The sequence below is a fragment of the Astatotilapia calliptera genome, chromosome 20 (genome assembly GCF_900246225.1).
Source record: "Astatotilapia calliptera chromosome 20, fAstCal1.2, whole genome shotgun sequence".
Taxonomy (NCBI): Eukaryota; Metazoa; Chordata; class Actinopteri; order Cichliformes; family Cichlidae; genus Astatotilapia; species Astatotilapia calliptera.
The window spans coordinates 13,907,291-13,925,632 of record NC_039321.1 but is presented as its reverse complement, the minus strand read 5'-3'; the positions used below and the strand labels follow the sequence as shown (position 1 = coordinate 13,925,632).

Genomic DNA, 18,342 nt, shown 5'->3' with positions numbered 1-18,342 from the left:
GTAATATTAAAACTTAGATGCCACCATTGTTGGAAACTGGAATTGGCTGGTCCGCGCTATGAATTCTGGCATATGGTCTTTCAATTTTGTTGTTCAGGTGGAAAATCAGGAGAAATTCGGGAGAATGGTGTCTCCGGGATATTTTTGGGAGGGACACTGAAATTTGGGATTCTCCCGGAAATATCGGGAGGGTTGGCATGTATGCTGTCAGTGGATCATGCGGGGGAATCATTGTGTTACTTTTCTAATCCTAACTCTCAGCCACCCAAGCTATTAAGATGGCTAAAAAAGATAACTCACATGTAAAATTTCGGTTCAGTTCAAGTTTCATAATTAATCAAATTGAATGTAATTACAAAAGAGACTTTAAAAGCTGGTAAAGTTAAAGGTTTTATTAAACAGAAAATCTTAACAACTACATTAAACATGAATTACTATAAGTAGAAAACTGTAATATTTAATTAGCGTGAACTCAATTTATGAATTGCGTCAGAAATCCATCAGGCCCATATTAAACCTCACTCATCTTAATATCATTAAGATGAGTATCAAGTAATATCAAGTAATATCAATAAATTGAAATTCAAATGTGAGTGGGAACTAGTCAAAGGAATCATGCCAATAAACAGTCATTACATGTATTGTGTTCAGTTTCTTTTCAGGCAAGGAGTTTATGTTTTTGATACAAATGTAATCCATTTTGCAAATTAAGCAATTTTTTTTACATGCTCAGTTAGATGATGACATTTAAAACAGTTCCTTAGTACGAATCAACCCGAACTTACATTGCAGGTGATTTTTTTCATGTATTAGTGTCTTAGTTCAAAACAGTGTATCTATTTTAGTAGGCATTCCATACTGCTCAAGTTCATTTTATTAAGTGGAAACAAGTGCAAATAGTGATTAAGTTGGCACAACATTTTACTTGCTTATATCTTTTTGAAAACAGTTTCCAGATTTATTTATTTTTTAATATTATTGCCAGCTCTTTCAACATGTGAGTATAACTTTTCAGTTTATCTCAGGGACTTCTAGGACCTCAGTTCCTATTTATTATATGGCTTGTTTCCCAAGATGCAATCCATCTCAGACACGATGGAAAGGGTCATCTTTGGAAGAACCTGTAAAACAAACACAAAGCATTACCATGACTTAAAATCTTTTATTATTTTTTATTAGCTTTTTAAATAAAGAGCTTTGGCAAAATTAGGTGGTAAAATTTTGTATTGTGATATAAATACAGTACAATAATAGCAAGAACTCCAACACTCAAATCACTACCACTCGGCAACTAAGAAATTAGGAATAGTAGGAAAGAAACACTTGCTTTTAAGGGGACAAAACATAAACATCTGGCAGAACTAGGCTCAGGAAGGGGCAGCCATCTGTCTGGAGTGTTTGGAAATGAGGGAGTTAATACCTAGTTGATCTATTCCTTCTTTGTACACTGTAAAATCCAATGTTGTGTTTAATTAAAAATATTAAGTAGACTGAACTCAGTTTTTATTAATTTGTTAAGTAAGTTAAGAGTTTTTTATTTTAAAAAAAACACGAATTATCTCAGTTTATTTGAGTTGTCTTAAGAAAGAAAAGCTAAGCTGCAAATTTTGCTTCTTTTGCTTCTCTTCTTTAATCCATATAAACGTTTATGACCTGTATATTCTTAACCCCTGTATTTTTTTAAAAAAAACTTTAATGCTTAATGGTAGCTTTTTTAATGCTTTTAATCGTAGCTTTTTTTTAATGCTTTATGATAGTTTCAGTGCATCTGTGGCATCTATTAATGTCAAATCTAGCCTTTCTTCAGCAACATAGGTAAACTGCTTTTATATTTAATGAAGATTTCTCTTTAATTACATTGTAAATGATAGTAATATTAATATTATTAACAATAGTATTTGTTTTGTTAAAAAATGTGTTTAGACACAAGTTTTGTTGTGAAAGTCCAGAGCCATAAACCAGATTAGTGGCCTGTTAAATGGTTAAAGTCTATGTTGGCTTTATAGTTGAAAATAATTTAGCTTGTCCTTCTAAAGAATTAATTTAATTCCACAGTTGAGTCGTCAGAAACATTTTGCGGTTACATAAAAACACTGCCATATGTTTTATCTGGTCATTGTACTTAGAAACTTTATATATTTGAAGTTAGCTTTTAACAAGCATGTAATGATTATATTTAAATTAGGTTGTTTAAGAAAAACAAACACTACACATTTAGACACAGTAGTAGATGGTGTTTTTAAATGACTTTTTAAAAACATTAATAAGTACTATATAAGCTAGTCTAATTTGGTTGCATGAGGTCTACATTGACCTTTTGTGTTATAAGTTGTAACAGTTGCACAGCCATTAAGAATCAAATCAGCTTCTAAATAATTTTAGAGTTTTTTCTCCCTCTGCTTGCTTCTTACTGTCTTTGAGGCTTGGGACCAGCACTCCCCACATTGCATCCTTACAAGTCTAGAAAAGGAACTGTTGGACAGAAAAACATCAACTGAGTGATATGTATTTTGGTTTTCCAATATATTAGTAATTGTCATTTATATTAATCAGGAAAGTTGTTTCTTTACTGATCTGTTCCTGTCTTCTTTGTGTTACGATTGTTCTATGCTGTTGCTGATGACTCCAGCTAATTCTACAGGCATGCTGTTTAAGTAAATACAAACAACAACAGTTTGGGTCTGCATCACTTGAAAGATCATATCCCACAAATTTAGTTTAGAGAGTCCACATTGTCTACACTGTATAAAGTGAAGTCTGGAAGTTTTTAAACAATGAAATTTGTTTTGTGCCCAAATTATCCTGAATCATCAAAATGAAAAGTTATTGGCCATGTTTGCATAGCCCATTTTAATAATATCCAGTCATGACATTATTATGTGTCGGGTGGTGGTAAGGGCTATCGAGACTGACTTTGTGACATTGAATGTCACCTCTCCAGTGGGGAGGGAGCCTGCGATTGTCTAAATTGGGGTCTTGTCAAGGTTTTGGGTCATTTTGACTCAGCATTTTAAGTTTCTTGTATTTTGGTATTTTTCGGTGTCATAATTTATGTTCAGATTCTTTAGTTGCGCTGTTTTGATTATTATTATTCTTTCAGTCTGTCTCTCAGTGTCAAGTCTGCGTCTTTGTAAATTGTTTCTTGTTTCCTGTTTTACTTTGAAGGTCCATGACTTATGTCAGTGTATTCGGTGTTACTTCCCTCTGTCTTGTTAGCCCTAATTTCTCCCAGGTGTGTTTCCCTCCTGTTTCCCATTTTCTGATTACTCAACTGTGTATTTAAGCCCCTTGCTTGCCTTTGCCCTCTGTTGTGTTGTTAATGTTTGCTACCCTCTGGCGACAGTGGGAAGGAAAAACTCCCTTTTAACAGGAAGAAACCTCCAGCAGAACCAAAGTGCTTGCTCATAGGGGGTCATATGATTGTTGGGTTTTTCTCTGTATCTACTATTATACGATCTACTGTACAATATAAAATGCCTTGAGGCAACTGTTGTTGTGATTTGGCGCTATATAGATAAAACTGAATTGAATTGAACTGACTGATTTTAATGCCTTACAAGAAGTGTTGTTAATTATTCTTTTTGAATCATACTTGCAAACAAACTACACCCTTTTTGGCTGCTACCTCAAAGAACACTGTGCGCTGTCGATCTTACGTGCTGCACAATAATATTTAATATTTAGTATTTACTGTTATATTCACATAGATCATCGCGATGATGTTGTTTATTGTATTGCTCTCTTTTTCTTTGCTTGTTTTCTCTTTTTTCCTTCTCAACAGGTGATCCAGGTGATTGATATATGTATTTTTTGTTTGTTTGTTTGGTTGGTTTTTGGTTTTTGCTCTTTATCACTTGTCCCTCTTCCCCGCTCTTTTTCTTTCCCTCTTTCTTTCTCCCTTTTCTTTTCCCCAGTCAAGTCTGTCCCGTGTTCAGCAAATGAAAATAAAATAAACAATAAAAGCAAAGGTGAATCAAGTAGACCAATACGGCAAGGCTGGGATGGTCCATTTGGTAAAGTAAATCCGTTGGGCATCTTTCTTTGCCTTTAGACAACAATTCTAATGGCAAAAGAACCAAACGGGACAGGCAAAAAAAAAAAAAAAAAAAAGAAGAATCATACTTGTATATATTAATATAACATTATAATATATAATTTTTATTTCACTTTTCCTCTGACATACAGGAGCACATATCCAGTACAGTAAAGCTGAACTGCTTGTGGTTCTAAACCACAGAAAACTGTTCACCCTTGCTGACAAAGACCAGGACTCAATGCCCCCTAACATCCAGAGGAACACGGACTCCATCTTCATTATACCACCGCTGAAGTGGCGTAGGCCAGCGATCCCCAACCCCCGGGCCTCGGACCGGTACCGGTCCGTGAGTCATTTGGTACCGGGCCGCGAGAGTTGAGGCTCAGGTGTGAAATGTATAGTTTTCAGGGGTTTTATCGGTTTTCAGCGTTATTTTGTTATCGTTTTTATCGTTTACTCAGTTTTCCTGGGTCTTTTCACGTGTGTTATGAATAAATTTTCTTTTTTTCGGTACAGGTACTACTTTTATTTTGTTGTATTTATCCGCGACACCTTAAAGGCGTGAAATTATTGTCGGGCAAAAAAGGTTGGGGACCGCTGGCGTAGGCGACAGAGGCACAGGAAACAGAAGAGGGGGAAGAGAGCAGGGGCTGAGGACTAAGCTAAGAGCTAACTCACACAGACTGACTATTCTGACTCTCTTCCTCACCAATTCACGGTCACTATACAACAACTGCGGATCACCTCACACCGTTGGGATTACTGTGTTATGATCATCACAGAGACTTGGCTGGACTCTTTTACCCCAGACACTGCGATTGAATTAGACGGCCACGCTACGCTCAGAGAGGACAGGAACAAAGAGTAAGAAGCACAGAGGAGGTCTGCTGGTGTATGTGAACAATACCAACACCACAGTTAAAGTTGTCCACTGCTGTCTGAACAGAGAATATATGATGGTACAGTGTAGAGCCTTCTAGTTGCCAAGAGAGCTCACAGTGATAACAATAATAGCAGTTTAAGTGCCACTGCACGCTAATGCTAAAGTTAGCCATGGAGCTAATTCAGCGCTACATTAATCATGACCCCAGATCAGAGAGAAAACCCACAGAATAGAAATAGAATAGTGTCCTATTCCATTATTCCTAGCGGAGGTATTCAGCTGAACGGGCCTGCTTTGAACACTCTAAATTTTCCAGAGTAAACGATTCGGACCCCACGGGACACTCAACCAAGAGCACCGAGGTGGCAGGGGCTGGGACAGATGTGGCAGACCGTCAGCTCATTCCCAAGATCCAACTACGAGCTTTTTAACTGCAGAAACTTTAAGATACGCCATTAGAGCTGCAATTACCGCGGCTACTGGCACCAGATTGCCCTCCAGTGGATCCTTGTTAAAGGATTTAAAGTGTACTCATTCCAATTACAGGCCTTGAAAAAGTCCTGTATTGTTATTTTTCGTCACTACATCCCCAAGTCGGGAGTGGGTAATTTGCACTCTGCTGCCTTCCTTGGATGTGGTAGCTGTTTTTCAGGCTCCCTCTTCAGAATTGAACCCTGATTCCCCGTTACCCGTGGTCACCATTAAAGGCACATAAAGTACCACTTGCTAGGGCAGACATTAAAATTAATGTCTCATTTGAACACTCTAATTCAAATGAGTGGAGGGCCAGCAATTTGCTCCAGGTTATCTAGAGCAGGATGTGTCAAACTCCAGGCCTCGAGGGCCGGTGTCCTGCAGGTTTTAGATCTCACCCTGGGTTAACACACCTGAATCAAATGATTAGTACATTACCAGGCCTCTGGAGAACTGGAAGTAATTTAGCCATTTAAATCAGCTGTGTTGGATCAAGGACACATCTAAAACCTGCAGGACACTGGCCTTCGAGGCCCGGAGTTCGACACCTGTGCTCTAGAGTAAACAAAGCGGCCGGGGTGCCCCAGAGGGGATCACCACCCCCTCCAACCGTTGTGCTGGACCTCCTGATCGGCACTAGAGGCAAGCCTGCGGACCGTTGGAATGGACTGCCGAAGGCACCGGCACCAGTGCACTGGGGACGGCCCTCCGATGACAGGCCACGTTTGCCAGTCAATCTGAGTGGGAGGGAAGGCCGGTAGGGAGGTAGGCTGGAAGAGGAGGCTGCCGTGGCAGCCTGTCGCTCTCCCCTTGCCATCCCAGTGCCATCGAAACCCGGCTACGGGTGTATGCTTAAAAAGGTGGCCCCCATAAATGATGGGGGCCACCTTTGCTAGTCCTTACCCTTAAACTGCTCATCCAGAGAGGGGAGAAAAAAAAGGCCATAACCAAGGCAGCGATTTGGCTTCCTGTTTACAGCGTCTGTTCATAGTTACAGTCTACTCCTAGTTCACTTTATAAGCCCTTCATTGCCTACTTCTTCGCCAGGTGCCAGTCATAGTAGTTCCAGCTGTCAGTGTGTGTATCAGCCCCACCCTTTGTATATACTGTTTTAATCAGTCCAAGTGTACTTGTGTAGATATCCCCACGTCATAATCACTGCCTTCACTTAGCCACTGAACTAGTGTGTATTGAGGTTTTTCACTTGCTGTAATAAATGGTAAATGGACTGGTTCTGACATAGCGCTTTTCTACTTTTCTACTCTTTTTCTACTCTGTCCGAGCATTCAAAGCGCTTTATACAGCTAATTCATTCACCCAATCACACCCATTCACACAAACACTTCTAAGCTTAAGTGCTAAGGTCAAGGGAGCTTGCAAAGAAAAGCGTCTGGACTTCTTTAAGTTACTTGAAGACGTTTCACCTCTCATCAGAGAAGCTTCTTCAGTTCTAAGGTCAAATGGTGGGGAGTCCCAGATTTAAACCTAGTGGGAGTATCCCCCCACAGAGGGACAAAAGGACCCCCTGATGGTCCTCTAATCGCCTGAGCCAAGGTGTGAAACTGGGTGTGGGTCCCAATCAGCCAGAGTTTCGGATGAGCTCATTGTGAAACCTGGCCCAGGATGTGAGTGGGCGTTAAGGCGTCTGGGGAGGGAACTCAAAACTGGATTATAGATGGCAGACAGTTGGAGTCGTAAACCACCGCCTCTGTTCAAAGATGGTCGCTCACAGTGGACACAGATGGCTTCTTTCACTCCTCTTTCAAACCATCTGTCCTCTCTGTCAAAAATGTGAACATTGGCATCCTCGAAAGAGTGTTAAGATGCAGATGGACTGCTGAGTCTTGTCCTGTGGAGGTGGTTCTTCTGTGTTGTGCCATCCGCTTGTGAAGTGGCTGTTTGGTCTCTCCAATGTAGAGGTCTGGACATTCCTCGCTGCACTGTACATCATTGTTAAGTCTGTGTTTTGGCGTTTTGTCTTTCGGGTGAACCAGTTTTTGTCTGAGCGTGTTGCTGGGTCTGAAATGCACCAGGATGTCATGCTTGGAGAAAACTCTCCTGAGTTTTTCTGATACACCGGCTACATAGGGGATGACAATGTTGTTGCGTCTGTCTTTCTTATCCTCCCTCGCTGGTAGGGATGGGTATCGTTTAGGTTTTATCCAATACCGGTGCCAAACCGGTACTTTTGAAACGGTGCCGGTGCTTAAACGGTGCTCAAACCGGTGCTTAAAGAATGGAGAACACAAAATTGGTCGAAAAACCTCTCACGTTCAGCTGTTTTTTTTGTAAAAAGATAACAATGTTAGCCTTTTCTGCAGCTATAGGGCATATATGGTATCACTCTTGGCTGGAAGCAGTGCTTAAACAATGGAAAAAACACAAACTTTGTCCAAAAACCTCTCATGTTTAACTGTTTTCCACTTTTTCTTTGGTCATTTTAGCCTTTTTGGCCAGGGTGAAGGGAGTATCTGCCATCAAACAAGAAGACAGCTGCATGTAACTACGACGGTGTTTGCTAGGTCACCTTACATGCATTAATTTAATACCGTGGTTAGCCTACTCAACGTAAATTACACACGAACAACATTAAGCTACTCACGCAGAGAAGAACGGCTGCTGCTGCCATCATCATCCATCATCATTTCAGCTACACTGGCAGGGCTAGGGGCCAGGACTCTACTCTTCGGATTTTTGGGGGATGTTGCTAACTCCGGGTCCGATAACAGGCACCACACCCGCAGTAGATGTGCTCGGTGTGGTCTTGCAGCAAGCTATCAAATACGGCGCATTTTTTGGCTTTTTCATCAGATTCTAGGTGTTACCTCCTTTGCACAGTATCACTTTAAAACACTTGTTGCAGGCGTTTGCATATTTTGCTGTGAAGTACAGCCAGAGTTTTGACCGCTTCGCCTTGGGCATTTTTAATCTGTAGCTCTGCTCTAAAAGAACGTACGTACCTGGACCCACCTACTATCCTCGGAAACGTAAAATGATTGGCTAGAATTCAAAGTATGTGACATCTGAGGAAAAAAAAGCACCGAAATAAAGCACCGAAATGTGCGCTGCTTTTCGGTCTGGTTACTACCGTTTATGTCAGAACCGGTGCCATGATACCGGTACCCATCCCTACTCGCTTGTGTCTGATCTTCTTTTCTGTGCCTCTTTGCTGACTTTAAGAACGCCCATTTAGGATAGCCGCACGTTTTGAGTGTTTCCTTTACATGTGTGTGTTCCTTCTTTTTTCCTTCAGGCTTAGAGGGAAAATGTTCTGCCCGGTGTTGTAGGGTCCTAATTTTGAGTTCCCTCCCCAGACGCCTTAACGCCCACTCACATCCTGACACAATCTGACCTCAGGAATTCACATGGTTTCACAATGAGCTCACCCGAAACTCTAGCTGATTGGGACCCACACCCAGTTTCACACCTTGGCTCAGGCAATTAGAGGATCATCAGGGGGTCCTTTTGTCCCTCTGTGGGGGGATACTCCCACTAGGTTTAAATCTGGGACTCCCCACCATTTGACCTTAGAACTGAAGAAGCTTCTCGGATGAGAGGTGAAACGTCTTCAAGTAACTTAAAGAAGTCCAGACGCTTTTCTTTGCAAGCTCCTTTGACTACGATGACCGAGAACCTTCACAGACTTAAGTGCTAAGTATCTAGTACACATTTACACTCCGATGGATGCATCGGAGAGCAACATGGGATTAATATCTTGCCCAAGGATATTTGGCATGCAGACTGGAGCAGCCTGGGATCGAACCACCGACTTTCTGGTTAGTGGCTGATCCGCTCTGCCACCTGAGCTACAGCCACCCCCTAGTAACGTTCATTTGTTGTTGTTTTTTTTCCAAAATCTTTTTTATTGGTTTTCTTATTAACATCAAACATACATAAAACATAAGTATCATTACATAAACAATCACAGAACAGAACAGAACAGTACAATATATGTACAAGTTTAGAGCAGATATGGGAGATATAGGAGGAGGCCATCTCTCCCAGATTACTTATTAGTCTATTGTCACAGCTGCCGGGGCGAGCTGCGTGGTGTTGGAGGAAAAGGACCCAAAATACAGGCAATGACTGAGATCATACGAAACGGGGTTAGGGGCAGAGAGACGCAGACTAAGGAACAGAACACCATGAAACGCAGACGAGCCGACAAGGAACGCAGACCGACACCCACTATATATACACACACACAAGGAGACCAGGTAATGACACACAGGTGGGAAGCACAGCTGATCCTAATACACAAGACAACCGGAGGATAAAAGCCGAACACAGTGACAACAGACACAGACCTTCAAAGTAAAACATGAAATCCACAACACGAACTCAGGGACACAAACAGGGCACAGGGAGGACACAGAATACCAAAAACAGAATAAACTAGAACAGAAGACAATCATCATACTAAACAGAAAACGCTGGGTCAACGACCCAGGACCGTGACATAGTAGGGGTGCAACAATACTCGTATCGGTATTGAACCGTTCGATACAGTGCTTTCGGTTCGGTACGCATATGTATCGAACAATACAAAATTTTTAATTTATTTTATCAACTTTTCTTCTGACGATGCTGTCTGTGTTGACAGCTCAGTGGATCTGCGTTCGACTACTCCGCCTAGGCTGCACTGTCGAGCGCAGATCAACTGAGCGCAGCGCAAGCTAGCGAGACAGAAGTTAAGCTCATTGCAACATGGCAACTGCCTCAACGCTAGCCGAAATTCAACCTCCCCCACCCTCATTTAGATCTGGTGTTTGGAACTATTTTAGTTTTCATGTGAAGTATGACCCTGATGGTAAGCGCGTCATGGACAAAAGTAAAACAGTATGTCGGATGTGCCACGCAATGCTCAATTACATTGGTGGGAACTAGTGCGTTAGCGCAGTTAGCTCGTTAATGTGTTGACGCCGTCCAGCCCCACACATGGGACGGTAACTCATTAACGGAGATTTGCAGCGTTATGGCGTTAATGTCATTTTAACAGGATTAACGCTGACAACACTAGTGGGAACACAATGAATAGGACTGCACATTTACGCCGACATCATCCTAGTGCAAAGACAAGTGGAAGCAGACAAAAACAACAAGCAGGCATGCTACAAACTTTACCTGAGTCATTTAGACAGCCGTTAGCACATGATTCTCCTCATGGGGACCTGATATGTTTAATATGCTGCTGAGAATATAGCCCAGAAGAAGGGTATAGTAGAGCTTTTATTTTGGAAAGAGCCATTTCTCTGTAATAAACTCTCTTTTCCAAAGATGAGTGATTTCTCAATCAGAAACTGTACTTTTGAGTTAAATATATATATTTATATTTTTAATAAATGACAAATTAAAAAGGCATGAACATTTTTTTGTATCGAAAAAATATCGAACCATGACACCAAAGTATCAAACCGAACCGAACCGTGATTCATAACAATGCAAGCCTCGGACACCCTCAGTTATAATAAAGTTTATTTTTTGTTCTCTCGTACCACTGTGTGTGTGTTCTGCGCCTGGGTCCAGCTTGTGCGTGGAACTTTGGTTCATGACAGTGTCTGCAGCAGTGAACCAGCTCTTGTGCTTTAGTCCATTGATCTTCAGTGATATCAATACCCAGTTCCTCGCTCCAAGCATTCCTCAAATGTTCCAATGTAGTTGTGTTTTCGATTTATGAAAATTGATTGTAGATCTTGGAAATAGCTCCTGTCTTTAGCGGGTTCACCAGGAACAGGTCATCTGAAGCGAGCCTTTGTGGTTCATTGGGAAAGGATGGAAACGTTTCTTTAATAAAGTGACATATTTGTAAGTACTTGAAAAAAATCTCTGTTTTCTATGGAGAATTTTTGCTGAAGGTGTTGAAACGAAGGAAAATTATTATCAATAAACAGATCCTTTAATTGTGTCTATCCCTTTGGAAGTCCATAGCTGGAATGTGGATCTTGAGAACAATGTGTGTCCTTGATTATGAATTAATGGAGTAAAGATTGAACATTGGCACCAATGAAAATGCCTCCTAATCTGAGACCAAATTTTTAGTGAGTTGGGCACTACCGGATTTTTACATTTATGCTTACCCAGATCTGAATTTGAATGAACCAACGATTTAAGAGTATTAGGGAAAAAAGTCATACTTTCCATCCGTTCCCAATCAGGTCCATGTTCTCCCACCCAAAAAACAATGTATGTTACAGGCCCAATGATAGAGCTGAAAGCAGGGCAACCCCATACCTCCTACAATATTGGGTCTTTGGAGAAATGTCTTTTTTATTCTGTGCATCTTCCTGTTCCAGGTAAACTGAGAAATTAATTGGTCTAATTTCTTAAAAAAATGTTTTTGTGATCAATATTGGGATGCATTGAAACAGAAATAAAACTTTGGGTAAAGTGTCGATCCTAATGACATTTATTCGGCCAGCAAGCGAGATGGGCAATTTAGACAGTCTCTCAAAGTTCTCCTCAGTTTGATGGTACAAATGAATGAAATTATGTTTGAAGAGGCCAGAGAATTCACGGGTTATCGTTACTCCAAGATATAAGTATTTGAGGTAGTAAAAGGAAACAAAGTCAATGTAGTGCTATCTAACTTTTCTGAAGAACAATTAGGAAACAATATGCTTTTTTTTAGGTTGATTTTTTATCCAGAGATTTTTCCAAATTCTGCTAAAATTGTCATAATTTTTGGCAATGATTTAGTAGGTTCCGTGATATATAGCAACAAATTGTCTGCATAGAGAGAGACACCTTATGTTCTACACCAAATCTCCTTATTCCTTTATATAGGAAGCATAATTGAATGGCAAGAGGTTTTATAACAAGTGCAAATAAGCAATGGGGACAGAAGGCACCCTTGTCTCATAGAGCGATGGAGGGAGGAAAGGACTAGAAATTATATTATTTGTGTTAACCGGGGCTTTCTATAAAGCAGCTTAACAAGTGAGATATAATTAGGGCCTATGCCAAACTTTGACAGAGGAAATCCCACTCGACCCTGTCAAAGGCCTTCTCCGCATCTAGTGAGAGTAGTATTTCAGATTGATCGTAAGTATTATGTGTGTATATAACATTAAACAGCCTTCTAATATTAAAAAATAACTGTCTATTTTTAACAAATCCCGTTTGGTCCTGCGACACAACTGTTGGGAGAACTATCTCCAATCACATAGCCAAACTTTTTGCCAATATTTTGTTATCTACATTCAATAGACTTATTGGTCTATACCAGGGGTCGGCAACCCTAGGCACGCGTGCCACAGTTGGCACGCGGAGGGTTAACTGATGGCACGACCATAGCTGGACTGGCCATCCGACATACTGGGCCTTTGTTGGGTGGCCCAGTGACTTTTTCTTTCTTTCTTTGTAACGGTATAAACAATAAAAGGCGGTGGATTGGCCAGATGCTGGTCAGTGTGTAAAAATAACTCAGTTGTTTGGTAAATGGACTGATTCTTATATAGCGCTTTTCTACTCTCTCGGAGTACTCAAAGCGCTCTATACAACATGCCACATTCACCCAATCACACCCATTCTCACAAGCACTTCATCTATACTTAGTGCTTTCTAACTACATTCTCCGAGGAACGCATCGGAGAGCAACTTGGGGTTAGTATCTTGCCCAAGAATACTTGACATGCAGACTGGAGGAGCCAAGGATCAAACCACCAACCTTCCGATCAGTAGATGACCTGCTCTACCTCCTGAGCTACAGCCACTATGGTGGCTATGGTGGTGCTTCCTCAGATTCAGTAAAATTAGCAAGGGGTGGAGGCCAACAGGTGGATGAGAGAGGCAGGAGGAGAGCCCCAAGGCAGCCGCCGGTCCGAGTGTCAGGTGAACTGAACTTCAGGTAAGAAGTTATGACCTGCAGTCTATCTGGGTCAGATATAAACCAAGTTTAGGTGTAGTTTATTTTCGTTGTGCTGACTTTTTACAGTCAGTTACAATAACTCGTACTGCGTACTAGCTAACATGACGGAGTTTCTATACAGCTGGGTGGGTGCATTGATGTTACTGATGTTGAACTTGATTTAATTCATAAGGTTAGTTAGTAGAGTTGCCAACCATCCCGTAAAAAGATGGAATCGTCCTGCATTGAGAGAAAATATTACACATTGAGAGAAAATATTACGCGTTTCGTGTTGAGGTGAAAAGGGACAGTTTGTCCCATACTTCAGCTAGAATGGAAAAAGACACAAAACTGGAGTTATTCTGTCGTTACGCTGCACAGCTGCCTCTTCTTCTCTCATTCTCTCCCCCTCCCTCTCCTGTTTCTTCTTCAATCATGAAACGGATCAATGATCAGCTGATCAGCTTTTCTCTCTTGCTTGTTTATCTCCCACTTTGCGCCAGAAAGAGGAAACCGGCGGATGTCGCGCTAAACAGCAGCAGCACATTTAATCTTGATTAGCTGTTGTTAGAATGTATTTAATATTACTTTCTAGTATTAGCTGATGTTTGCTGGAGCTACAGCTATAAAAGCTGCTGGTCATGATATCGGTTTGTATATCTGGTGAGAGGGAAACATGAAGATGGAACGAGTAGATGTCCTTACTGAATCATCAGAGCTGAACAGGTGATGGAGAAACAGGTTTATCTTTTAAGTGAATGAGTTGAATGGAAGTTAAGAACTGTTTTTGAGAGACAAATAACACCAGGATCCTTTTTTTTTTATGTAGCTGACAGCTGGTAACTATGCAGGGGCGGGTCTAGCAAAGTTTTGCCAGGGGGCCAGGTAGGGGACACAAAGAAATACTTTCTTATTCTCATTTAAAATGTCTCGCTTTTATTAAATAATTATCTGAATCTTACAACCAAAGTTTTTATCTGACGTAAAATGTATAGAAATCATACATATAACATCGAAGCAGCTGGAATCCATAGCTGTGCGTGTTCATGGAGCGTGCATTTTCAACTGCTGGACATCACTACCTGACAAGTACATTGCAGAGGCCTTATTGACAGTATTTGGCTCTACATATCTGTGTGAGCAGATTTTCTCTCACATGAATGTCCTCAGGTAGCCATCTGAATGCTGGACACTTGGAGACCTATGTCTCTGAGTGGGAGACCAGAGATCAGAGTGTATTAACAAACATGCCATATTGGCCCAGTTTATTTTTCTTATCATTGTTGTGAGGACACCATAAATAGCATTTGTATTTTCTGTTGTACAGTTCATTTGCTGTTATAGAGTTCTTGTTTTGGATAAAAAGTGTCTTTTTTTTGTTTCAAAATAGCTGATAATTATTTGCTGATAGCTGCCAACATCTGCGAACAAATATAATTCTATAAAGTGGTTCTATATAGTGTGTAACCGTTAATATAGAGCGTTATTAAATTTATTGCTAATGCAATCGTATGGCACACTGACTTCTGAGGAAACTTTAAATGGCACTCCTCATCAGAAAGGTTGCCTACCCCTGTTCTATATTGATAGATGGAACTTGGATAGAATCGAAAAAACTTTCAATTATGTCTGGATCTTTTTGTGAGTCTGAGGAGTAAAGTGCTGCGTAATATTCTCGGAATATATCATTAATTATCTTTGGATCAGTTGTTATTTGCCCTGTACTAGTTCTTATTTCTGTGATCAATCTGGATACTGTAACTTCTTTAATTTTCCTTGCTAGTAAACTACCTGTTTTTTTCTCCGTGTTCATAGTGCTTATGACAAAATTGTGTAAGTAATAATGGATTGCATTTATATAGCGCTTTTCAAGGCACCCAAAGCGCTTTACAATTCCACTATTCACTCTCGCATTCACACACTGGTGGAGGCAACACTTGTACACTTGTAGCCACAGCTGCCGTGGGGCAGACACACAGAAGCGAGGCTGCCATATCGCGCCATCGGCCCCTCTGGCCAACACCAGTAGGCGGTAGGGTAAAGTGTAATCTTGTTGTGTCGTTTGTGTAAAGCAATTTAAGTTCTGTCTGCAGTGAGACCTTTTTTATAAAGTTTGGAGATGGCATATTCTTGATCTATTTCTAAAAGTTCCATTGTTATGTTTGACTCTCTTTCTTTTCATTGCTAGTGTCTATGACAACTCAGTGAGATGTTTTGGCCTCTCAAGTAGGCTTTTAATGTGTCCCATGATGTGGATCTCGTAATTTCAGGTGTTATGTATGAACCAAGAATTATTGTGTGCTATGCAAGCCATCGCCAGTAGGGGGCACCACGCCCAGTTATGTGTGTGTGTTACTTCTGTGTGATCCCAATAAAGAAGAAGTCAACTTGTAAACAAACTATTGTGTGTGTAGTCTGACTCGGCATAAGCTCTAATAGTGTATTCACACTACAGTGGAAATATAACATAAATTGGCGACGAGTTGTGACGTCTGGAAGACTTGGCCGTCTACTGAGCATGAACTGACTGCGTGGCCGAGTTTGGACGGAAAACGGACGATCGCGTGGTGAATTAGCATCAGAGCTAGCTACTAGCTGCTTTTTCGCAGACGAGTCAGAAACGACAGTGTTGGCTGTGGACAGCGGATACATCATGGCTGGAATGATTGGGCAGATGGACCCCTTTGATGATGCTGGTGAGCAATGGGCGATGTATATTGAACGTTTTGAGCATTACATCCTTGCTAATGACATTCAGCCTGAGAAACGGGTCCCGGTGCTGCTGAGTGTGATGGGTCCCAAGACGTACGGTCTGCTGCGTAATCTAGTGGCGCCAAGCAAGCCTGGGACAATGCAGTATGACAATATTGTGGGTGTTTTGCAAGCTCATTTTGCTCCCAAACCGCTGGTAATAGCTGAAAGGTTCCAGTTTCACAAGAGGAATCAGGGGGAAGAAGAAACGGTCGCACAGTATGTGGCGGTGCTGAAAAGACTGTCAGAACATTGCGAGTTTGGTGCGTATCTGGAAGATGCTCTACGAGACAGATTTGTGTGTGGATTAAAGTGTGAAACTGTGCAGAAGCGTCTTTTGACTGAAAATGATCTGACGTTTCGCAAAGCAGTTGATTATGCTGTGTCGGCAGAGACAGCAACACGTGAAGTGCAGCAGTTGAGTGGTTCCCTTAAAGTGAATGCGGTGCTGTCACATAAAGGTGATAAATGCCGCCGCTGCGGGAAAATTAATCATACTGATGATGACTGCTGGTACAAAGACCGTGACTGTCACCAGTGTGGAAGGAAGGGCCACACGAAACGCATGTGTAAAGGTAGAGCCAGAAGCAGCCAAGATTGGAACAGGAAAGAGAAAGAGGGGAAGCCTGAGCTGAAAGGCAATGCAGTTAAAAACAGAGCAAAGGACAAAAAGAGGAGAATTCATCATGTTGCTGCAGAGGAGAGTGAAAGTGAAGGAACCAGACCCGACACTGATAGTGAATTGGAGCTGTATTCTTTGTCACGAAAAGAGAAATATTCACGTATCTCCCTAATGCCTGTAGTTAACGGGAAGAAAATGGAGATGGAGCTGGATACAGGGGCTGCTGTGTCTTTGATTCCATGGGAACAATATAAAAGTATGCTGAGTCAGTTGCCGCTGCAACCCACTGACATCATGCTGAAAACGTACACTGGGGAGCCGCTGGCACCAGAAGGGGTCATCAAGGTGCAAGTTGAACTGAATAAGCAGCGCGCAACTCTACCCTTGTACGTGGTAAAGGTGGATGCTCCACCACTGTTTGGTAGGGAGTGGCTGAGAGTGATTAAGCTGAACTGGAAAGACTTAAAGATGGTCCATGCCAGAGAACAAAGCGGAAATGACAATCTGGAGGCTGTGCTAAAGAAACACTCAGCCGTTTTCTCTAAGGAGCTGGGCACAATGAAAGGAATTAAAGCCAGATTGACTCTTAGGCATGATAGTGTCCCCAAATTCTATCCACCACATAACGTGCCTTATGCTCTCCGCCCTCGGGTGGAGGCAGAACTGAAACGCCTGACTGAGCTTGGGGTGATCACACCAGTGGAGCATAGTGATTGGGCTACGCCCGTGGTCCCTGTCAACAAGAAGGATGGCTCAGTGAGACTCTGTGGTGATTTCAAGGTCACTCTTAATTCGCAGCTCTGTGTGGATAAGTACCCACTTCCACGCATTGAGGACTTGTTTGCTTCTCTAGCAGGAGGTCAGCATTTCAGTAAGCTAGACTTAGCAAATGCCTACCTACAGATGGCGGTAGAAGAGGAGTCTAAGAAGCTGCTGACTATTTCGACACAAAAAGGGCTGTTCCGTTTCAATCGCTTGCCTTTTGGAGTGGCGTCTTCACCTGCATTGTTTCAGAAGGCTATGGATCAAGTGCTTCTCGGCCTACCATACACCCATTGTTATCTGGATGACATCCTCGTCAGTGGTCCAGATAAACAGACACACCTGAGAACCCTTAAGGCAGTTTTGGGCAGGCTGGAGGACTATGGCCTCCTCAAACAGGAGAAGTGCCTGTTTTTCCAAGAATCGGTGGAATACCTGGGCCACATAATTGATGCGGCAGGGTTACACAAATCACCAGAAAAGGTGCGTGCCGTTATGGAAGCTCCAGCACCAGCTGATGTCAGCCAGTTACGTTCTTTTCTGGGAATGCTCAACTATTATGGACGTTTCATACCTGATTTAGCTACAGTCCTGAAGCCGCTGAATGAGCTACTCAGTAAAGAGAAGAAATGGCAGTGGACATCAGCCTGCGAGTCAGCTTTCCAGAAAGCTAAAGAACGTCTGGCCTCACCAAAAATACTCACCCACTACAATCCTGAACTGCCTCTCCGTTTGGCATGTGACGCTTCACCATATGGCGTTGGAGCCGTGCTCTCACATGTCATGCCTGATGGCCAAGAACGGCCAATTGCTTATGCTTCACGAACCCTCAGCAAAGCTGAACGAAACTATGCTCAGATCGAGAGGGAGGCGTTGGCAATTGTTTTTGGAGTGTTTCACCAGTATCTCCATGGTAACAAGTTCACCTTGCTCACTGATCATCGCCCACTGACCTCAATTCTGAGTCC

The 18,342-nt window shown here is 41.9% G+C and overlaps 1 protein-coding gene across 2 annotated transcripts in view; it reads right to left on the bottom strand.

Annotated features, from left to right (window-relative positions):
* Positions 1-496: 496 nt before the first annotated feature.
* Positions 497-18,342, bottom strand: part of LOC113013133 (voltage-gated potassium channel subunit beta-2-like) — a 250,829-nt gene continuing 232,983 nt past the window's right edge. For both annotated transcript variants that reach the window (XM_026153785.1, XM_026153786.1), the window contains one exon: positions 497-1,121. In XM_026153785.1, the coding sequence (XP_026009570.1) occupies positions 1,047-1,121 (75 nt within the window). In that variant the 3' untranslated portion in view covers positions 497-1,046. The remainder of the gene's footprint in view (positions 1,122-18,342) is intronic.